The 24,256-nt window shown below is 39.6% G+C and overlaps 1 protein-coding gene across 2 annotated transcripts in view; it reads left to right on the top strand.

Annotated features, from left to right (window-relative positions):
- The first annotated feature begins 1,733 nt into the window (after positions 1-1,733).
- The window catches only part of LOC122988186 (A disintegrin and metalloproteinase with thrombospondin motifs 16), a 60,072-nt gene continuing 37,549 nt past the window's right edge, over positions 1,734-24,256 (top strand). Inside the window, exons 1-7 of one of the 2 annotated variants that reach the window (XM_044360369.1) lie at positions 1,734-2,352; positions 2,518-2,605; positions 5,482-5,840; positions 17,755-18,112; positions 20,743-20,945; positions 22,953-23,036; positions 23,950-24,109. In XM_044360369.1, the coding sequence (XP_044216304.1) occupies positions 2,263-2,352; positions 2,518-2,605; positions 5,482-5,840; positions 17,755-18,112; positions 20,743-20,945; positions 22,953-23,036; positions 23,950-24,109 (1,342 nt within the window). In that variant the 5' untranslated portion in view covers positions 1,734-2,262. The remainder of the gene's footprint in view (positions 2,353-2,517; positions 2,606-5,481; positions 5,841-17,754; positions 18,113-20,742; positions 20,946-22,952; positions 23,037-23,949; positions 24,110-24,256) is intronic. The other variant, XM_044360368.1, reaches the window with a different exon arrangement.

Here is a 24,256-nt window from a genome sequence, read left to right as displayed (position 1 = left end):
GTGGCTCACACAGAAATATGCTAGCAGTATACTTTCCATACATTCACATGATACCAGTGACCAGTGAGTATTGTATTGCAGTGCGTGCACACATGTTTGCATGTGTCTCGGAGAGTAAGGGGTGTGTGCGTGCGTATTAATGTAGGAGGAGGAGGAGGGGCGATATGACTTCAGCAGCAGCTGACACTGTAAAGATTTCCTGAGCCTGCAAACATATGGTTGGAATTTTCTCCATGATGGCACTTTATCACTGATTAAACCCAGGATTGGCAAATTTAGGCAGAAATCTGGAAGTAAGTGTTGTATATGTATCATTTTTATAGGCTTAAGCCATATTACTCCCAGGTTGACAATGTTTTCACATTTACTTAGTCTAAATTTATTACCTGTGAGGAGCTGCATTTAGGGGAAAGTTCTTACAGTGAATCTTTAAATTGGTCATTTGAGTTTGGTCTTGCCATGTTGTCTCATTGATTCCTCTCCGGTCAATCAACAAAAGGAAATTCTTCATGTTTGACACTATCACTAATCTAACATGACACAGACCATATGTAGCAAACACTTGCACTCCAGTGAGAAACAAACCCTCAGGACAGAGTGTTAAAGAGAGCTCAAGTCCCATCCCGCTTTCAGGTTAGCTTCTGTTACACTAGCATCCATCGCTCAGTGTAATTTGTCATAGAGGTCCTCTTTGAATTGCTGAAATATGATATCAGGGTTTTCTTTCCATATTCCGAGATAAATGGCTGTCTATTGTGCTGCCTAGGAAACTTTAAACACCACGACACCTAACAAAATAATATTTTTTTTTGTAAAATTAAATGCATACAAAAACCCAGGTTCCTCATGTATCAGTTTTGCAGAAATTAAAGAAACCTATGAAAAAATATATTGCAGGCTGATATTTACTGAACAGTCTATAACTTAAAAAAGGGTGGCATAGACAAACTCACTTAGAAGCACCTCTGAATCCTCTCATTCTTAATCAGGTATACTGACTTGGTGCCAAAAAAGATCACACTGTAAACCGTCACACATTTATTTCTCCTGCTGCACAGCAGAAAATTCATCTGGTTTTCTTTTGGGGAGGATGAAATGCTCCAGAATATGAAACAAGCGCCCCCAATCCTTTGGCTCCCACACTCCTAAGCACTTCCATGAATGATTGTGGGGAGTTAAGAAATGTTGGCACGCTGCCTATCAGTGCAGCTGCGGAATACGGGAGAGATGGGAGAATGACGCGTGGATTAAACAGGGTCAGAGGTTAAATTTCAGACTGTAATCCATCACAAATTACTGATTACCTGCTGCAGGGTGTAATCTCCAGATCACGTTTTGGGTTACAATCTCCAGACGACTGAACTCAAATAAGCATTTTCCTTCCTGTGTGCATACTTTAATACTTTGAAATGCATCATCAGTGGTTTGATGTGGAGCAAACATAACAAAAAAGTTGTTATTGCATTCTGCTCACAGTACATGTAATTTGTCACTTCATCGCCCTGCAATCTAAAAGAACATTGTACCTTCTTTCTTCTCTTTATCACAGACTGACTCTGTTTCTCTCACACACATCTCCTGAAACCTGAGAGATGGACACAAACCCCTTCTCTCAGCACAGGTGTCATATGTGATTGGCTACAGGCTGTATTTACCAACCCTTCACCCCACACCCCCTCCTCAAAACACATAGACAGTCCTCAAACGCCTTGTGCCTTCAGTGCTCCCTCGGCAAAGCTCCGGGGGGAAACAGATTGGGACAGTGCGACTTGCATAGAAGTCTGCTATTGCCAAGACGAGACACGGCCTATTTAAGACAATCACATGATTTTAGTGGGAGTCAAAATGGTCCGCGGGGGTCACTGGGTAGAGAGAGAGGGAGCGGCACATTGTGCTTGAGAGAGAAAGAGAAGGAGAGAGAGAGAGAGGGAGAGAGAGAGCGAGAGAGAGAGAGAGAGAGAGAGACGTTGGATACTGGTCGGACTGTCTGAGTGGAAAAAAAGGAAAATGACTTGCCGGGAGAGAGGACTTGAGTTCAAGCGATTCGTCGGGATACTGCGCTTGGAAATGAATGAAGACCAAAGTGGCACAACTGAAGAAGCCTGCATCTGAAAGTCTTTGATGCTTCATTCATCACAACTAGTCCCGCAGATCTGCTGCTGGTTGGACTGCTTGTTTATTTGAGCTCTTGGGACAAGTGTCCGTGTCATTTAAGGCTTCGCTTTTTTTTTTTTTTTTTTTGAGTCAAGGTGATCCAGAGACATGGCTTTCCTACGGATTTGTGCAGAATGGAGAAACTGGACCCAAGCGTTGTTCTTTTTCCATCTGTTTTGCTTGTTCACACTGAGCAAAGTAAGTCAGTTGCATTATCTCCGCTGCGCCTGTAAGCACATGCATGCAGAGCTCATAAAGTTGTCAACACTTCCCACGACAAAGTGCCGAGTTAGGATCATTTTCCGTGATAATTTGCGGGATAGCAACACAAACCCAGTCACATTTATATTTCCTTTCTTACAGAGCCTGCTTTTAAATAATGATGCTGACAGGACTGAGTCGCAAGGCGCATCGGCTCTTCTCCAATCTCTCAATTTACCTCAACATACAGGTAAGTAGTGAGCACTTATTAAAAATGTCTGGGAGATTGCATCAGTGTTTCTGAAGCTATGATGATAGCAATGAGGCAGATTTTAGTGTGGTACCGGTTTATGTTTTTATTTTCGGCGACATAAGATATAAGATATAAGGTAAAGCCATCCACGTACTGCATCATCCCTCTGTCAGCCAGGCAGCATCAAACAGCGCTCACCTGCACGCAGTTCTGCCTCTCGTCACCGCTGGGGGGCGCCCTGCACCCTGACACAGAGCCATCACTGTCTTCTGCAGCAGCACAGCTGAAATTGGTTTTCACAGTAAAGTAAAATAAGGAATTGTTTAATTTTGCAAAGGTTAATTATACCTGTTTGGAGTGTTTTATGGCATTATTGGTCTATGGAACCCTTGAATAATAAGTGATTAAAAGAAAAGTACCAGTATGTCTTTGATAACCATTAAAACCACACACAAAAAAGTCTCCTTTCAGTTAGATTTTTAAAACACATGGGTGTCACCAAAGCATTTAACAAGTATGCACTGATGTCTTCTTATAGCCGCTTAGATGAACCAGTAATTAGTGCAAGCAGGAAGCAAGAGACTCTCATCTGGTCTTTGTTTTGTCGATCTAACCCCATGTGGTGTGCTGAGTCAGCAGCTGCTTTGGCTGTGCATTCTCCTTCATCCTTTTTATGTTGTTGTTGTGTTTTTTTAGTTACCATGAAAAGCAGATACATAGACAAATAATCAAACATCAAAACTCCTCTCGCCGGGCACATGTGGAGATGATCTGAAGCAGAAGAGAGGGGGAAGCCCTTATGACTTCTGTTTCAGATCATCACAGCTAGTACCTTAACAGCTATTGCCCAGTGTTAATGTGTCTAACATTGATGCAGCTATGTTTGAATGGGTCGGGAAAGAGGTCACATGTTCAACCTTTTGTTAAATCTAAGCCGAGGTACCCATTGGTTAGACCTCCTATCAGTACTAATGGCACTCAGGAATCACTAAACCAACAAACTAACCACCGCAGGATCTTGTCTCAGTCCATCAGACAAGATAGGTGTGCGTGCGTGTGCTCTGTTCCCGCAGACTCTTTGTTTGTATACTGTCAGACATGGGTCACTGCAGCTGGTTTTTGAGTTAGGGCAGGACAAACAGAGTTGACTAGGTGTAAATGTGTATGTGTGTGTGTGTGTGTGTGTGCGTGTGTGTGTGTGTGTGTGTGATGAGGGGGAGGTGGACAAAGCGACAAAGATAGAGGAAGACCATTTTCTGGTTTTGCCTAAGTGCTCTGGTGTCTCCACAGAAAAGGCTTGAGACTTTGGAAGTATCTGTTTGCTCTTTGCAGTCCTGCAGCTCAGTGGCTAGACCACTGCGCAAACACTTCAAGAGTTTGCGATGTGCTTCCCACTGTGGCCACCCATGTCATGGTAATGCAAGGCGCTTTAAATAAATGCATCCACTAATAAGCATATGTCATGTTATGTGGGTAGGGGCTTTAAGTCAACCTCAAGATGCACCAAATACCCAAGTTCAGACCTCAGGCACTCGCACTGCCAATGATGACACACTGTCTGTCACCCTGCGTGTTTCTCCCACTGCCATAACGTGTCTGTCTCTGTGCTATATTTACTCATTATTTGGGCTTGCTAAAGCGGGTCATACTGTACAGTAACTGAGACTGGCTCTTGTTGACTGTAAGTCCAACGTTGCTGTTATTTCTGTGCACTTTCAGCTGATAAACTGACCACGTATCACTTTCCCATGGAAAGACTGACCACATTTGCAACACTCATTACAACACTGTACTAAAATCAACAATGAAGCTGTTTGTTTGCTTATTGGTTACTCATAGAACTAAAGTGTATCAGGAATGTAAAGTTTCAAGGTATGCGATAGCTTACAGGATCAGGCACCTGCTATCACCATAGCAAGAAAAGTTACTGCGAAAACTCTATATAACCTACAAGTTGATAATGTTTCTCCAAGCATCAGTCGCAGAGAAAATAATTCAGTTTTAAAACGTTTTGTTACATTTTACACCGTTCTTTCTCCTTGTAAGAGACATAATCTCCAAAACCCTAAAGACAATGACACGCTTCAAATGCAGGATGTCCTACTTACTATACATTAGTTCAGCCCATTCTTATTATTGGCGGTGTCTACTATTATGATTTCTTCTGGAAAACCAATTTTGGAGCAGCTCAAGAAGTCAGCTACTTTTTTGATCTTTGGAGGAAAGCCTGTTATTTTCTGTGGCCACATCGCCATTAGACATTTAACTGATCTAAAAGGCCAGGCCTGTGACCTGCCACCATCTCCCTTTATGACCTGCAGTTACCCAGCCTGAGCTGTAGTAAAAACTGTAGTAAAACACTAAGTCAAACATGATTCATTCTCCGCTGAAGGGGCTGTGTTGGAATTGTCTAAAACCCTTCCTTTTCTTGTAACTCTTTCTTGACCCTGCCAGCAAAAGTATATGAGGCAGGTCAGAGAGAATTTACAAAGGAAGAGGGAAGAGGTTGTAGTTTTTATTCGGTCCATGATGCAACCAAGGTAGCAGCTGACACAGTGCTCACTATATCACAGTAAATGTTGTTGACAGATCAAATTAGTAAGGACTGACCACAATGACAAAGTGTTTTGTTTTTGCCAAGTTACATCAAAATATAGTCCGTGACATCTAGTATCAAAGCTTTCTCTCAACATTCTCTCCCTTTACTTCTCAATATATTTAATATCTATATTGAAGGAGTCTGTGTTTAAACTGGATCCTTTTCCCCATTTTATGTATTTCACTCATTTTTCTCTCGCCATAACGTCTCATTGCATTTAAATTCAGTCTTTCAATGTTATCCTCTCACTGTCTTCATCTCTCTTTCTGTCCAGAATATGAAATTGTATCTCCATATGAGGTCAACCACCAAGGTGTGTACATCTCTCATGAAATTGCCCACCACCAGCGCAGACGGCGACGCAGATCCCTAAGTCCAGATACAGTCTCGCCAATCACTGATGGCAGCAGTGAAACAGTCCACTTCCGGCTAAGTGGCTTGGGGCAGGACTTCCACTTGGAGCTCAGGGAGGCCTCGGAGAGCTTGATTGCACCTGGCTTCACCATCCAGATCCTGGGAAAGAACGGCACCAAGAGCCTGAGGGCCTACTACCAGGACGACTTCTGCTTTTACCAGGGGTCACTAAGGTCAAGGGTCAATTCTTCGGTGGCGCTGTCCACATGCATGGGGATGGTGAGTCTGAACATGGCCAGAGTCGGGTTGCGGGAGGGTTTGGATGAGAAGGAGGGAGTAGATGAGTCGGATGTGTGTTTGTTTGCATCAATGAAAAAGACTCCAGGGTTAGTTAATGTGAAAGTAAGTACAGATTGTTGGACATTTTTATTGTATTTTAATTTTGGCAGCATTTGGATTGATGTACCAACTGAGTAATTACACTCACTGAGCCTGGGAGCCAAATGTAAGAAATTTGGCTCATCCTGGGACTGCTGATAATATAAACACAACATTAGTGTTCTTGTTATGCTGAAACCCAGAGAGAGAGAAAGAGAGAGGCCCATGACCCTTTTTGGGTTTCTACTCAAAGTTTAGAAAACACTGAATTAAGCTTAATACATAACATGTACTGTAATTTTGGGTTAGAAGATATTAGACACCAGATGCCAATCAGACACTGAGCCAAATGAAAGACTGAGGTAGTAGGGAAGGATGAAAGTAGGAGAAAGAGGCAAGAGACTGAGCTTTATTTGAGTGAAAAATCTGCGACTAGGTCTAGATAAAACCACAAGACACTGGCTTTTTCTTTGACACATACACAGTCAACGAGCAGTCAGTTCTGTGTAGCTGGCTTTCACACAGCACACTTAGTGCGTTGTCTGGCCGGTCTGGTCAGAAAATGTACTTACCACTGGCTAAATTGGCAAGTCATGCACAGAAGTTCCTTCCTTCAATCTGCCCTGCATCATTAGTTGCAGATCATTCCATGTTTGCCTAAATCAGCTAATGAATAACTAATGAATGGAAAAGTCAAGTCTGTGAACACCACAGAACGTTTAATCGAAAGCCAGGAAAATCCCAAGAACACATCCATGCCAAAGATGTCAAATCAATGTTTTGGTGGTGTTTCATCGTCTTATTTAGCATACAGAATACTGTTTGACCAACTTTCATGGCTGACGTATGATGTACAGTATATGGACATGACATTTAATTCAATATTTCATTATGTAGGTGGCAGATTTTGCATGTTTATTTATTTAGTTCTCAACTCACAAACAATAATCTTTGCAGTTCAAGCACAACTGGCATCAAAGTAGGAAGCTGACTGTGTGCAAAGAGCAAATTATTGAAAATTTAATAGAACTGAATTGTCTCATAGGGAAGGGTGGGGTGCTAGCATGTGAATGGATGGCAACTGGGTAGCAAGCTAACTTGGCAATTTAAGTAATGTTAAAATTAGCATGATATAGTACGTCATAGTAAAAAGCTACACAGCTAATAAGCTGATATCCAATTCCAAAACTGAGCAGAGTTATTGGTGTTGAAATGATTAAGACAGGGTGTTTTTTGTTTGTTTTTTGTTTTTTTTTGTGAGGTTGGACTGAAGCGTGTGTGAGTCAAAGACTAGTTTTGTATGTTTTCTGTGGTCATTAAGGGGAATTTCGGTTTTTCTAGCCCTTTTCTGGCTATTTATCCAACTTGTCCTGGCTAGAAGTCATTATTATAATATGTAGACTAATATTGCTACATTGACAAATTGTAATTACTACCCCTGGACTTGTTTGTGTTCTGTGGAGAAAGCTGGCCAAATTTCAATGTTTTGCCTTGGTGGTCCTCCTCTGCTGCATGAATATAAAGGGAACTTCACTGTGAGAATGACATTAAGTATGCCTAAGTGAAGCAGCCCCACCTAAGACCCCAAGTGTTATACTAGCCCTCTTAGCAGCCTGGACAAGAGAACAAAGGACCTTATGAATACATACGTAATCCTTGCAGTCTTGAACTTGCATACACAGATATTCATTTAGAACTCAACAATCACCAGAGTGCAGTAACTGGGCAGTAGGCAGAGAACTCCTGTAATGTTACTTATTAGCACTTAAATGTGTGCAATCCTGCTGCTCCTTGCATGAAAGAGGGGATTGTGTCTTGAGGACAATCAGCCCAGTGGTCATTTAAGCTCAAGTTTAAGGATCTTGGTACAGCAGAAGAGAAAACGAAATTTAGTCATTCAGCTTCCAGTCTCCAGTATGACCACATTTCACTTTAGCATGACTTTTTGGTGTTTTTAATTATAATAAATTCCAGGCCTGTCTTTGCCGGTTTGCTGTTTATATTTTCATTGTGGAGGATCTCTGCTGCGTCTGAGAATTGCCCTCTAAAACTACAGACAGAATGGCACATCTCCAGGGATACTTCTTCTCCTGTGTGTGTGTGTGAGTGTCTGTCCATGTGTGTCTGCATTTCAGACCAGAGCCCAATAAAAGATTCAGCCAAAAGGTCCAGGGTTGCAGAGACTGTAAATGTGGTTCTCACGACTGAGGCTGGCTAGGATGGACGGGGTCAGTGCATCATTGGGAATTTGACTTTTTCTTATGTGAATCAGGAAACTGCAAAACTATACCAGCAGGACAAAGGTATTTAGACTCATGGGGAAAGCTAAAGATAGGCAGTTAACATTTTTTTAAAAGACCAAAATGTCTCATTATGTTCTGTTTTTCACCATTATAATATGAATAAAATATGTTACAGAATATAAAATATACTTTTACTTTCATTCCTAATTTCCTATATTAATTTAAATTATGATTCATATATATATATTGCAGCAGTATATTTGTATAATGTAGATACATTTCTATCTTTAAATGTAGTGTAATATGTGTAGTGTATTTTTGTTTCTGGCATGCACTTACTGTAAATTCACATGTTGGAGCACACATATGTTTTGTGTGTTCTGATCATAACTTGGTAACAAAGTTCACTAAGCCACCTATGAGACCTTGCACTTTGGTCAGGTTCCTATTTGGAAGGAAGCAGGTAAATATTGACCAAAGGGACCCAAACCAATAGCTGTATCAGTGAGAGCACCTGGCCTCCAACTGCACCATGATACCACTTAGGTGAGACCATTCCATTACTCTTATTTGCTCTCCCATTGTCTGAGAAATGTTGCTTGATGAGGCAATTATGTTTTCAGAATTGGACCTGATGTAGACATCACGTATAGGATTTATGATGTTGTCAGCAGCTGTCTTTTCATCAGTCAGAGAGTACTTAGTCAATGTTGGTCATTTGTTTTAATTTTATTGGTTGTTGTAAATTTTTGATTTCTTTAATAGTATAAAATTAGGGCTGTCAAGCGACTTTGTGTAGTTAATCACGATTAATCGCAAATTAATTGCACATTTTTTTATCTGTTCAAAATTTACCATAAAGGGACATTTTTCAAGTGTTAATACTCTTATCAACAAGGGAGTGGACAAGATATGTTTTTTTATGCAAATGTCTGCATCTATTCATGAAATTCAATTAACAACACAAACCAAAGAAATGAATTGTCAGGAACACTCACAGGTACAGCATTTAGCTTTTTTAAAATATGCTCGAATCATAACTTATGGCAAACTCAAGCTCAACAGGCAACAGATGGGCACATTGGCCAGCTAAATTTTCCATTACTTAGTACTGATTAAGGATCACTCCCTGGATCCCTCACTTCAAAAGCAAATCACACAATGTAATTGTGTCCAACCTCACATGGGAAAAATAAAGGCTCATAAAAACATCCCCTTGTGCTATGGGATAAACAGGATAATACAAAGTAAAACAATCAATAAATAAAGCAGGAAACAGTGGAAAGGGAGAAAATTACTTTCGCTCTTTGGTCATCCAGGTTGTGTACCTTCGATACGGTGGTGGCTCTCAATGGCAATTCAAGGCCAGTCGTTGGATGTGATCTGAATTATTTCAAGCAGACCCTTGTCCTCCACAATATTAACTGGCCTGCAAGCTGTAGCCACACATTTAGTTATTGCTGTTGAAAGCTTGCTGCTTGTAGGTTTGTCCATGGGTTTCCCTCACACACTATCAAATGTGGTTTGCTGCAAGTGGGATGGTTCGGGGCCAACAAGGCTGCCTGCATTAGCATTAGCTGTGTGCTTTGCTAACAAATGGTATTTAGGACTAGATATACTCTGGTGGTAACTCAGTTCACATTGACAGTAACTACAAATAACTTTGGTCTTGTCGACTGACCCATCTGACAGGGCCTTGAAGCTGAACTTGCTATTCAAAATACCTTTTTCTTTATCCATTGTTTCTTGCTAGTTGCCATCTAACAATGTTAGAGGGCTAAACTACAGGTGAGGCAGGGTTTCTTCTTCTTCTTCTTCTTCTTCTTCTTCTTCTTCTTCTTCTTCTTCTTGTTTTACGGCAGTTGGCATCCAGCTTATTGGTACATTACCGCCACCCTGTGCTCCAGGGTGTAGACTTACAATCTAAATCCCCATAACAGAACCTGCGTTAATGGCATCCAAAAAAATTAGTAGCATTAAAACAAATTTGCGTTAACATGTTATTATCGTGTTCACTTTGACAGCTCTATAGAAAAAATACTTTTTAATTAGATTTTGGATTTGGATTTGGACTTGATTTTTTGTTGTGAACATGAATGCTTTTATAGTCATCCTTCACAAAAAGGATTTTACATTATTCATCTGCATTCAGTGACTCACACATTCTGTCCTTCTGTTAGTTTTTTTCTCAGGCTGCCTGATGGAGGCAGAGATAAAGAGAGAAAGACAGAGGGAATGTAAAAGCGAAAGATGTAAAGATGAAGGCTGTAAGAGTCATTGTTCCCTCTGTGGCATTTTGTTTCCTCTGTGGCATTTTGAAGTGCTGAAAACCCTCTTGTATGGAGTGTTACCTTGTAAAGCCTATGTATAAATTGTCTTTTCAACTCCCCTCCACTGGCAGCCCTTATAGTGGTTAGGCTAGCTTTGATGACAGTAGGGAGTTCAACCATAAAAATCTCTTACTTACAAGCAAGAAATTGGTGGAATAAAAGAGGCAGGCCAGTCCCACTGACTCCACTGTTTGAAACTCTGCACAGTGACACATATGTGGAAGGGGAGATCATAAAGCAGGTCCGTCTCTGTGTCGACTTTATGCTACAGCGTAATCCGCTTTAGTTTTTTCTGGCTTTTATGGAGGTGAGGGTGTTGAGGGGTTAGTGGAGTGCCATGCAGGCATTGTTTAACTCTGACACCATGAGTCATTATTTTCCCCCATATATGATATCTGTTATGATTTTTAGCATGCTAACACTAAGTGGTGGACACGGTACCTGCTTAACCTGCTTAACATCACCATGTTAGCATCGTCATTGTGAGCATGCTTAAGTTAGCATTTAGCTTGAAGCACCACTGTGGCTCGTACATTGTGTTAACTCACACTACACATTTTAATTGACCTTTCTGCATGCCCAGAACCTGAGACTTGGGTGCTTACACTGAACATAAGCACAGAAGTCCTTGTCAAGTGACGATTCCAGTAAAGTTTATTCAAACAAGACGACCACAACCTCAACAATGTTGACAAAGTGAGAGAAAGGTAACATTACTTTGTGCAATTCTACTATGATGGAAAGTAAGAAAAAAAATGGAGCCACAGATGGCTGGAAGATGCAGACAATATGATCTGTCTGTTCGCAGCAAAGTTCAGTTTTATATCTCAGCAGTCTCAGTCAAGACTACACTTTTAGCCATAACATGTACTAGTGGTTACTCCAATAATATTGAAACAAGCTCACTGTAGTTTAAAAAAGATCTTTTGACAGCAGCCATGTGGGAAATCGGACCTTGGAATTGCTCAAACTTCAAGACAGTCGACCAGATTTTCTGACTGGACAGAAATCCAACCGCTCGTCCAGGAGCCAGATAATTGATAGTTCAGGCAATCAATCAGATGTCGTGACCCCCATCAAAATACATGTTAAAACACAATGAGTCTGGCAGAAATCTGGCCAAATTCTAAAATTAGCAGGGGATGACCAATTTAGGGGTTGTACATAATCCACACAGAGTCTGTCTGGCTTCAGTCCTGGTAGTCTGTAACTTAATTTTTACAGCTCAGTTACTTGGAGAGTAGTCTATCCTGCCACCACATGCTAGAAATGGTTAATCTCATCAGTAGCATATTTCACACAACATATTATTTGCACACATAAACATAGTTTTGGTTGCCATGCCAGTTACAACAGCATCTTATATTGCTTAATTGCATTGCTCTAAGGCATTGTAATTTTAAAAACAGCTCATCGAGTACTATGAAGGAGAATTTCATATCTTTACTACTTTACAACTAGGAGTTTTTGTAGATTCCATTTAATCTCATAGAAATTTGCCTCTATAATTATTACATAACCATCAGTCACTCTAACTTTAAAGGAAAAGCCTTCTAGCTCTATTTCTGCCTATTTTTGCTTCTAAATGTACATCATTATCACTGAGCTTCACCTACATCTATATCTGTTCATATAATCTAATTTCACTCAATCTTCTAAAACACACATTCCTTTTGTACCAAAAGGAAATGTTAAATGTCCTCCCACTACAAATCACTTTGAGATCTTGTGTTTTCCTCTTGTAAAAGGACGGGCGTGTTTCTTGCCCCAGGGCTTGAAGTAGTATAATAGAATGCTGCACACTCGTCCCACCTCTGGGATTTCCAAGAATATATGAGAGATGTCTATTGATGTGATGAAGCTTTGCATGCGGTGTGGTCTTGATAGGTTGCTATAATCAATTTTCAAAACATGTAAGATCATTTAAATGATCTTGAAGGATTGTTACTTAAGTCAGTTTGGAACGTATGTTGATAGACCTCCAGTTGGTGTAATGTGGACAGCAAGCCAACACATGACTAAAGCATGGCTTGAAGTGAAATTGCTAATTGATTAAAGAATTGTGTCTTATGCTGAAGTGTGTTGTCAGAGTATAATTCTCATTTTCCAATAAGCCCTTTCAACAGTGAGCCAGAGTTTGAATCCTTGCCTTCAACTGTTTGAAATGCAGGCGCCATGGAACCAGTTTGCATGCAGTAAGCACTGTAAAGAATTACTGCTGTACTTTGGTCTGTCAAAAGAGGGGTTGTTTGGAAGGTTTAAGTTATTTGTTGCAATGTTATTGAGGAATAAAACAGTGATGGCAACTTCTCCACTTGCTTTTGGTTACAATACATAAAACCAGGGGTGGTTAATAAGTAGATCTGATTATTTTTCTTAGTTACTGTATTAAACTCTTTGATATAATATTTTCATTCCCTTGGACTGAGTTGAAAAGCACACTTTGACCACAAACATCAGTCATAAATGTAAAATAAACTATTGTAACAAGTATTTGGTCTCTATCCCATAAGAAAGAGCAAGTTGAAATGAGCCGAAGAGAACCATATACTGCACACACAGTCAGGTGCACCTTGTAATGCACTGAATGCTTCCCCCCTCAGTTCCGTTTTTCTACAGTTTTTTCCCGCCCCCCCCTTCATTCCTGTCGCTGCTTGTCTGGATGCGTCTGACTCCATAGAGTCCAGCTGTTTGCGCCCTCCCAAGTAGTGTTTCAGCATTTTATGACTGCTATTTGCACCTCGTACAGCGCAGTGTGTAATCTGATGACTTTGGCTATTTAGGAAAGTCACTAGTGTGACCTAATCTCTTAACATAGTGGCTTGCATATACACACACTTAGAGGAAGTAGCAAATGCTTGTTGTTTTGTTTAAGGCCATGCTTAAGCTTAAAGACTGTATGAGTGTTTACAGGCTAAAGACATCATAAAAAGATTTTTCTGTGTAGTCTGTTGGTTGTTATGCTTAGCAAGACAAAGTAGAGGATGCAGGCTGCTTATTTTAAGGCAGAAATATTTTGCATTTAGACAGTCTGGTCTGTGTCTTCAAATGAAAGCATGTCCTAAATATAAAATGTGTATGTTTTAGAAAGAACAAAGAATCTACCAACACAAGTTAAATGCGTGATACAACATCAACATCTGGACTAAATTTCTTCAGCATAGGACAAAGACACAAATGCAGAATTCATTAAACAATAAGAAACATAGATCTTTCTTGAGGAGAAACAGTCTATTCAGTCAGTGTGATAGCAGACCAAGACGATGTGTAGAGAGTGACACGTGGTTCTTGTTATGACAGAGATGCAAATACAAGCCATACCAGTAGTAGATTCTCTTACTCTGTTTTGCAACAAAAGGGTTTTGAAAATATTTAAATGTGAAGAACCCACAATTAACTAGCCTACAGATAAAATAATGAAAAACTCCAATCTGACAACAAGTTTAATAAGGAACCAGGAATTTGAGAAGATAAAAAGTTGTAAAAAAATGAATTTGCAGTTATATAGAACTGACAGTTATAATGCAGGGAAAGTGTAATCAGTAATTGACTTACATACATCAAGAGTTGTGGTTGGAAATAAGCTTATATAGTGTTTACCATGAATCAATTATTTTGCTGGGGGACAGTTGTGTTATATAGAAATATATTTTGACAGGTCGTATAACACAGCCAGTGGATCTATTTTGCACCAATGTGATGACAGCAAAACAAACAAAAACCTCAGCACCAATGTTGGAAAAAAAGGCCATCCTGGATATAGAAACTGTAGAATGTGCTGTAACATGTGCATGTGGTGCTGACAAAGAAGAGACAGAAGTTGCAGTCAGAGAGTCACCATGACATGCAGTTGAAGCTATCATGAAGCTCACACTTGTTGACGTGCCTCAAGTTTGAAAGGCTTTGCAGCTGCTGCATCGTTTTTCAATTTACTACCTTTTAATTCTACTTTGAATTGTTGGCTGCATACATGTCTACATACTGCTCTGAATAGTATAGGGTAGCGTTCAAATACAAACAACAGTGAATGACGTGTTTGGAAATAACTAACTACATGTTTAAGGGAGAGTTGGCAGTATGTAGTTTATTCACAGATGTGAGCAGGTAGTTCTTGTTTAAGACCTTGTCAACTCCAGCCTGCTCTTTAATATATATCAGAATATGGCAGTTTCTATTGCAATTCCTAAGTAAGCAGTCCAGTCCAATGTTGCTGCTGGTAAGACAGGCTGCAGGTGTAAATCTTATGATTGTCTTTTTCCATCATGGATTTCCTCTCCTTTATCTCTCCTATTGCTGCTGTCAGAATGAGTTGACCAAAAATAACAAAAAAAAAAAAAAAAAAAAGTAAAACCCAGATTTTCCTCATTATTCTCCTCCTGCGAAAGCATCAAACGTCTGCTGTCTACTGTGTATCACACGGCACCCGTTTTCCCAGGAGAGCTGATTTAGCTGCACACTAATGCCCCAACAACCCGAACGGACAGCATAAATACTTAGCATGTGAAGTTTTGAAGGTTGACAGCAGCGCGGTTCAGGTCAGAGGCCTCACCGTGACTTGGAACCAAATTATGACAATCGTCTGTGATTACACAGCGCCGGGGCGGGTGCCACGTGGATGACAGGATCACGCACCGGTTGTCACATGTGATTGCAACCAATGGTCCTGGCAGGGGTTCCCGGCAAGGATTATTTCTTGACCGTTGGCAGGCGAGCTACAGAAGCTGGTGATGCATTAACAAGCGTCTCTCTCCCTCTCTCTCTCTAGTTTTCTCAATAATTGATTCCCCACCCTCCTCTGTCTTGTTTCCCAAGTCAAACTGGAGTGTTTTATCAGGGTCAATCGTTCATAGTCAGCGCCGTCTCATTGCATTGGATTGTTAGGAAAACCACAGCTCTAGCTTATTGGGGTTTTTAGCACAGAGAATAGAAATGACAGTGCTGCTGAGTTGTGGATGTGGCAATACATGCACACTGTCTGAGACGTGAGGACTTCATTATGAAGCATCCGTTTTTTTTTTTGTTTTGTGTTTTTTAAAAAGAAAAAGAGTGTAATCTTCTCAATAAGTAGTGGTCCATAAAGGTGTGTTTCCGGCTGTAAATATGTCAACAAATATGTTTCTCCGTCTCTGTTTGTAGTTATCTTTTGTCTGTGAAACACCAGTTACTGTACGCTGGGAAATGATCATTATCTGACACAGAAACACCTGCAAACAAACAACTGCTCTCCTACTGGCTCGTGGTGAGCGCATAAAACTTAAAGAGTGGGATTTGAACAACAATGACATCTTCAGGAGTAAAACACATGTATGCATAGTTTAGGTTACACTTTTTAAATCTCTTTGTTCTTGTTTTTCTGTTATAAATCTGAGTTTTGTTTTTTTTAAAAATATTTTTACAACATATGAAAGAGAATAAGAAGCCAATTTGGCTGCTGTAGGACCAATAGTGGATAAATGCATGAACTTTCTTTTGCCACAATATGTGATGAAAGCTGTAAACTGTGGAGTCATTGTGGTCACAGCAGCTTACACATCTGTACTGGCCTGTATTCTGAGTTCATCATTTTCAAATTCAGTGCTTTATACAGTCACAGCATTTTCCAAGGACTCTTTTTCACTGGTTTCCTGATCTGTGGTTGATGCACTGGCAGAGTGAGAAACTCGAGTTAGTAAATGGTGATGAAATGGGGAAAATCAGTTCTGAGGATCATTATAGCACCATCAAACACATCACCAATATAACTCTGCATTAGCATGATTGACTCATTTGTGTGCATTCACCAACTTGAATGCACATATTTGTAGACATACACATTTAGTCGCTCATGTACAGTTTCTGTCCATCTTGTACTGTGTTGAGGCAGATTTACACTGTCTGTACACATTCTCTTTCTCTCACACACACATACAATATTCATATACAATCATCACAGGCCAGCCACAACCTCACCACTGCCACTGTGGCAGGCTGTTTCTGTCAGCCAGCGGACTAGCTGCGGTGACGAAGGACCTCACATTCCACTCGCAGCTCACAGTGAAAAAAAAAAGGAGACTGTAGTCAATTAAACGTATTTTAGGGAAACCGCTATTACTGCCAAGCGCAGTTACAGTCCAAACACTACGTGCCAGCTGACTGTCAACACAAATGTGGTGCGTGTTTGGAGAGAGTAAGAGAGACAAAGAGAGAGGCAGAGAGCAAGAGAAAGCAATCTCTAAGTGTCTGAAGCGGCTGTGCTGACAGCAGTTTATTGAAAATGGAATATGAAAACTGAAAATGTGTCTGTCTCCTTGGTAGAGAGACAGAGACAGACTGAGATAGAGAGAGAATAAGGCCAACTGAAGTAATCCTTTGGTGAACTTTTAGAGATTTACAATGTGCTGTCCTATAACTTATCTCCTAAAATGGAAATGATATAAGGCACTAATGGGACCAGTTCTTTAGCATTGTCCTCCATAACAGCAGTTCCAACGAGTGAGAAAGATTCATAACAGATAAGAACTTATTTTTAAAAATGACTCTTTACAAATGTCATATTCACATGATACTTCTGAGACCACATTTGTTTACTAGATATCTGTGGGAATATTTGAAGTTGAAGTGATGTGAGCATAAGAGAGATGCTCCGTCCTTTCATCCTCACACCAGCTCTTTAGTTTTAAACAGCTCCAACTCTTTCAATCTGACTGAGTCTTATTTAGATTTTGCTGAGATAACGTCTGACCCCAAACAGCAAAACAGATGTTGAACATGAGGAAACACGGTCAGTAATTGAGGCACACAGGGGTTTAAGTGGGTCAGGTTCGCAGTGACCCAGGAGTTGAATCTCAACTAATTGCTGACAGAGACAGATTGGGAGGCTAAACGGATAGCTCGAGAAGGTTATTGTTTTGTCCATTTGTGATTTATGACTGAACCCCCTTAGGCTACTTTGAGAGGTAGAGAAGGTTTGAGGTGTTGGACATATTCAACAAAATATACTATGCAGGCCATTTTTGAATATTTTATTACTAGCAGCTTGAATAAAGGCTAAGTAAATTGACGTTAAAATAAAAGTTAACATTACAAACTTTTGCAAAACTCTTTTTTTTGTACCTGATACTGTAGATGAGAGTATATGTTTCTTTTGGGTCCCCATCTGGCTTAAGTACATACAAGTTAACATGAGTGCAAAAACAGATTTGCCCATGCTACATAGGTTTAAGTACCACTGCTGTAAAGCTAACGGAACTGTTTTGCCTCTAGTCAGGTTTGATCCGAACGCAGGACGCGGACTACTTCCTGAGACCCGTGTCCCATAGCTTCGCCCAGAGAGAGAACTTCACAGCACCTTCCAGTCACCAGCCGCACATTCTCTACAAGAGTGACAGGGACTCCCCAACCGAGCAGAGAGGTCATGAGCCTCGGGTGCTTCAGAAGAGATCCACAGATTCAACTCCTCACAAATCATACAGACACTTTGTCACCAAGAGATCCACAGACTCACAGATGTACCCAACTTCCAACACAGTCAATGGCCAACACCACAACGCCCATCGCCACGATGATGACTACAGACATGGGGAGAAGCAGAGGCAACACTTCTGCGGGAGACGGAAGAAATGTATGTAAGGGCAATTTCTCATTCTAAACCACATGTAGCAGCATTACTACAAACTGCACTGTCATATACCGACACTTCATGTTGAAATGTATTAAACATTTCTGCAATTACTCTCCCTGTAAATATCATTTGGGAGTGTTTTTCAGTCTCAGGACATAAAAAATACTGTATAAGCCTTTTTCTTTTTGCACTGATAGCATGTCTCTTTACATGCTTGAACATCCCAGTAATATTTTACAATGGCGTTAAACTCACTCACCCATATTGTCCCACCTAAGGGGTATTTAACATTGGATTCTATTTTTACTTTAACTCACTAAATTAGATTATGTTACTATTTTGTTCTATACATTTTTTTTTTTTTTTTTTTTTTTTTTTTGTAGTCATTGGTTAACATTTGACACTTAAATAAGGAAGTTCCCACCTATAGATATGTCTTTCACATTGCACATCTTAGGCACTGCCATTCTTAAATTTCCAGATATAACTAAATTAGGGGTTTGAACTCAGAGAGGTTAAGCCACAATTTGAGGAATTATTGTATCACTTACAGTGTCATACAGGAAAGAAAAAGATTTTCATACCATTGTAATTCTGTTTGTTGACGTTTTCAGTTAACTCTGTTAGCAGCTGACCTCCCAGGGTTGAAGGAAGTTGGTAACACAGAGACATCACACCATTTCTATTTTATTGCAGTATATGCCAATATTACCGTATAAGAGCATTTAAAATATTTAAAAGCACTTACAGTACTGATGCAGTTAGGACAACACAGTGGTGCCTCATTTTACAGTGTAACACCACATAAGTAACAGAGTCTGTGTTAACGTGTGATTCTTAACACATCGTTAGCCCCAAATGTGTTAAAGAGAAAAACAACACATGTTGTGTAATGCAGCTTTTTTTTTAAAGAAAATGGGAATGTTTTATATTTGGCAGTCACAATTTCACTGAGAATTCTGCAACTGTGTAATGGAAATCATTGTGTCCTTGTTAATATTTTTTGATGGATTTCCTTGGAAAACGAACTTGTATTTCACATGATGACAAAGGTTTCCTCTGAGCAATATTATCTCAATTTATTTTGACAGTTTTTGGTTGACTTCATCAGTGACATAACCTTTTAAAGGTTAAGGGAAATGTTTTATATTCACTTTAGACTGTGACGAATGTTTGCACTTAAGAAATTATCTCGAGATCAGTTAACATTGCCGATATCACAGGGGTCATTTCCAAGAGAGCAGGGATTGGACTGGTACCACCGCCATTACCCTGCAGAACCCCAGCTGTCTGTCCCCTGTGAAAACACACTGATGTTTACATTCCCATAGGATGACATCAATGAACACCTGTGCCATGTTTTAGTCAAAAAGGCACTTTGGTCGCTCACCTGCTTTCCGCCTATATAAGCAAACTTTCGAGCCTTTATAGTTTATCGCAGCCAGGCAGTGATAGGTGAAAGTTTTGATAACCCGAAAACATGGAGATGGAGATTTGAGGCGATAACATTAAAAGTTGCAATGGTTTTAGCCTGTGCTTTGCTTTGACTGCCTTGTATAATTGACCTCATGTCAGTGAATATCGATGTGAGAAGGTGCTTTTTTCCCAGATTGAAAAGAAGAGTTAATGCATTTGCTGTTAAGATAAAGTGATTAAGTGTGTGATTAAGTGTTTGTCTGAGTCATATATACACTTAACACATACAATACAATCTTATAGTGAAAACTTATCACTTATCAAGTTTTCACTATCACTATAAGATTGTATTGTGAATTAATTTTAATGTATGTCAATGTTTTTATAATACAGCTTCTCCTTTCTATAACACACTGATATAATATTAGGCACAAATCAGGATTACATTTATTATCAAGGTGTACAACAATGTTTGAAACTGAGGTATGTTCATTCATACATTACTTGCTTTTACATCTCATGATTCATAAAGAAATGGCCTTTGTCCACAATAATCTGACATTGTGTGACATCTGCAGAACATGACATTTTCTTCATGATTACACCAACAGCTAAATTTGCTTTTAGCGCATAAATCCTCCATTCACTGTACCCTGTTGTTGCATTTAGAGAAAATTTCACTTGCTGTAGCTGCTGCTAATGTGCAATACATGACATACTGTGGTTTTACACTATACTAATGGTAGCATAACACTGCAAGTGCCAGAGTCAACAACAGAAAAAAGCTCAATTTGCAGTTTATCCATGACATCAGGTCATGAAAATAAGAGAATAGTTAATCATCCCGAATGGTTGTCAGCTACTTGCCAGGATCGCTGGTTAACACTCACAGGGAAAGGTTGCCATTTAGCTAGTGGCTATAGTTCCATTTTAAATCTTTCGCAACATACAGTATAATCAGCTGTGGGAAGGAAGGGTTGTATATTTGTAATGGACATCATAACTGCTATTAAATGGTTATTATGTGCACTATTGTTTTTTCTTTCATCAATCACTTACAACCCCCATTACCACTCAATTATATCGACTCTGCAGCCATAGTGATTTTCTTAATGATTCATTCAGTCTGTTCAATAGCTACCACATAATTTTGCTTCAAACTTTAATGTTAATTAATACTAACTCCCTTTATCTCTCTCCATTGCTTCTTCCAGACATGCCCAAACCTCCAGCAGAGGATTTCTTTATGCTTCCAGATGAGTACAAGTTCATTCCCAGAAACAAAAGGGCAGTGCTGTTGAAGAATCAGGTCAATCAAAAGCTCAACGTGGAGACGCTGGTCGTGGTGGACAGAAAGATGATGGACAACCACGGCCATGAGAACATTACCACATATGTTCTTACTGTGCTTAATATGGTGAGGGAAACCTAATTATAAGTAGTTAGAAGATCATAGAAGCTAAAAAAATATATAAATCTATTGATTTCTTTTTTTTTTTTTTGAATAACAAATGTGATCTAGGAATGTCACACTTGCCAGACTTTACCTTGACTTCAGAAATGCTGTCTTATGTTTTGTCACGCATCATGTAAAGGCAAACATTTATTTGGAAGCCATAGATAAATTCATTTGGAGTTTGCCATATCTTGAGGTTTAGTGACTTGACACCCCTGTCTTCTATTCTCACTTATCAGACAGAGTACATCTAAAAACATGAAACTGATACCTGGGTGAGATCATCGCTGCAGTGCTCGCAGTGTCCCCCCCGTCCCATCCCTCTCAGCTGATCTGCAAGCAAATTCCATCACACTTGTTTTGCTACTTAATGACTGACTGACAAATCCAAAGATAATCCATCTATTTTGAAAACATAGTTCCCTCTAGTAGAAACCAAGTTTGACCAGTCACAGCCCGCCTTAGAGGAGTCACCTAAATACAGTGTGGAGTTTCACAGAAAACAGCCAACCCACTACCCCACCTGTGAGCTCCCATGGGTTTAGAAGGGGTATTTGATATTTGTTGAAAATTAATCTGATACACTGCTCCAGAGTTTGCATAGATTTATGTTTACTTCGTGGCAGAATGGAAAGACCTGAGAAACATTTTGTAATTACCAATATCAAAAAACATAAAACACTGAAGCTCTGTGGAAACTGGTGTGATTGTTTCTATTATGAGGCAGTGAAAACGCTGTGGTTCACTGTATCTGTTGAAGAGTGCAAGCCTGAAACTCTGTCAAACACTGGTGTTCCAGCAGATCTCAGTTTAAGTACAGTAAGTGGTTTTGATTGCCTCTTTGACCTCAGAGTTTTCGCTTAAATTCAGTAACAAACCACAGCCGTGTGTCTACTCATGAGTCAGTGTGGAGGAAGACCAAACATCAGAAACATAAGGAACGAATGAGAGTTTTCCCAAAGAGAAAAAATGGCTTAGCGAGTGGCACCTGAGGTATTCACAGGGCCTGAGAGGAAGACATAGAGCGAACAAGAGCAAAAGATCAAGAGTCCATTTTCAAAGCCCAAACTATTGTGATTGATGGTCAGATATCCATGTGAGTACAAGAAGCTGAATTGGAAACAGCAGTTGTGGCTGTCATACCTCAGCGATACCATCAAAAGGGGTTTGTGAGTTATTTCTATAGGAACGTCAAGGTGTGTTGTCTTCATACATTTGATACAAATCTCACTATTTTGTAAGTTTATGTAGTCAAAAAATACAAAAAAATGGCCCAAAAAGCCAAATCTAACATATCTAACAGTAAGTCTCAGGTCTCTGTTTTTAAATTCAGCATAAGGTAGAAAAATGTGAACAACATAACAGTTTTGACATCAAAACGTAGTGTAAGATAGTCATTCATGTCAGGATTTTATGTAACTTATATAACTATACACCAGTTATATAACTTAATTGGCTCCCTGTATTCATGATTAAGAAAAGATCATCAGACCATCAGCTGACAACAAGATGCTACAGTGTGTAATAGGGAGTTATAGAACACATAAAACAACATAGTAGATTAAGCAAGACTAATGAGATATACGTCTAAATATTTTTTGCAGAGGTGTGTCTGATGTTTAAAGATTTTAATGACTGCTTCTGCATGTCTGAAGATAGAATAACTAAGCCTAACTAAGACTTCACTAAGCCATTCTAAATTCCACACCTCCCTGAAAAATGCATCTTCAAAAGTGATATATGCTCGACTCCTCGACTCCAAACATTATGTTTATCAAGAAAATGAGGAATCAAGTTGGAAATAAACTACTGTGCCTGTAATCAGCAGGAAGACGTCCTTGACAATCCTTTAACTGTTGCTAATGTCACTATTCTTTTTTTCTGTCTGATAAATGGATCGCAGTCAAATGAAAGCATTTTGCTATATGATTAATAAGATGTAATAATGATTGTTTATGTGTCTTCCAGGTCTCCAGTCTCTTTAAAGATGGTACGATAGGGGGGAACATCAACATAGTGATAGTGGGCCTCGTGCTTCTGGATGAAGAGCAGGTGAGCGGTGTGAGGTGAAATCCTTGTATTCAAAAGCCCAGCCTCTCAAACAGCAAATGCTATAACTAATGGCATTGGTAAGGAACAATTTAAGATTGGTTTCTGGAGATTTAGGCTTTAAAATTTTGTTACATAAAGAAGGAATTCATACAAGTGAAGGGACTCTAAGCCCAAGAACAGTGTAAAAAAAAAAAAGGAAAAAAAAGTCTTTCTTTTTTTTTTTTTTTTTTTGCCTGAAGGTCGATAACTTCTAGGTCTCTGAGAGTTTCCCGAGGTCGTCCTGACTAATAAGGACTTTTACAGTGGTTAATTATAGGGTATACATTTCCTTGCATCTCTGCCAGATTTAGGAGGGAAATTCTCATGGAGTGCAGGTGATGGAAAGACAGCATGAGTAAAAGAGAAGGAGAGGGAGAGAAAGAGAGAGAGAGAGAAACAGGTGGGTTACTGTCAAAGAGTCAAGCAGGTTGAGGAGAACAGATTCTGGTTTCTATCCACCTGTGATGTTAATAGATTTCAGTCTTCCTTAAGAGGTAATTATCAGTGGGAGGAATGCCAAAAATGCCAAAGATGTTGCAGAATTTAGTCTGCCCAGTATCAGAGTCCATTCTCATGTCATCATGTTTCCTTTAACTAACACATACATCTGGTAATCCAAAATTTAACAGATAAGGAATTCCATTTCTTTTATTGCATGCACTTCAATGCTTAACACAAATATTACACTGAAAATGTTATACAAGGTCACACATGCAATTAAATGGAAATGGAAAGTAATTCATACCAGCATAGAAGGACACATATTTTGATTGTAACTCTTACATAATTGATCTTTATAATTTCATTCTTGCATTTTCCCTTCATGAAGACCCAATTGTCTCTCCTCCTTACTTCTATCTCCTTTATCTCACAGGATGGTTTGGTGATAAACCACCATGCAGACCACACACTGAACAGTTTCTGCCATTGGCAGTCCACTCTGGGAGGCAGAGAGGGCCGACGCCACGACCACGCCATCCTCCTCACGGGACTCGACATCTGCTCTTGGAAGAATGAACCCTGTGACACTCTTGGTACATCTTTTAACTTTCCCTTGATATCACTGCACTCTTGAAAAAACATGCCTTCAAGTGTAATTTGGGATATTACAAAGGATTCTCTTCAAATGCAATGTCAAGAACTGATCCAAATGTTGAAACAATGAGAAATGAGAGAGTATG

This window comes from Thunnus albacares, chromosome 8 (genome assembly GCF_914725855.1).
Source record: "Thunnus albacares chromosome 8, fThuAlb1.1, whole genome shotgun sequence".
NCBI classification, from domain to species: domain Eukaryota; kingdom Metazoa; phylum Chordata; class Actinopteri; order Scombriformes; family Scombridae; genus Thunnus; species Thunnus albacares.
Note: the sequence above shows the minus strand (reverse complement) of the source record. Positions and strands in the feature narration are given on the sequence as shown.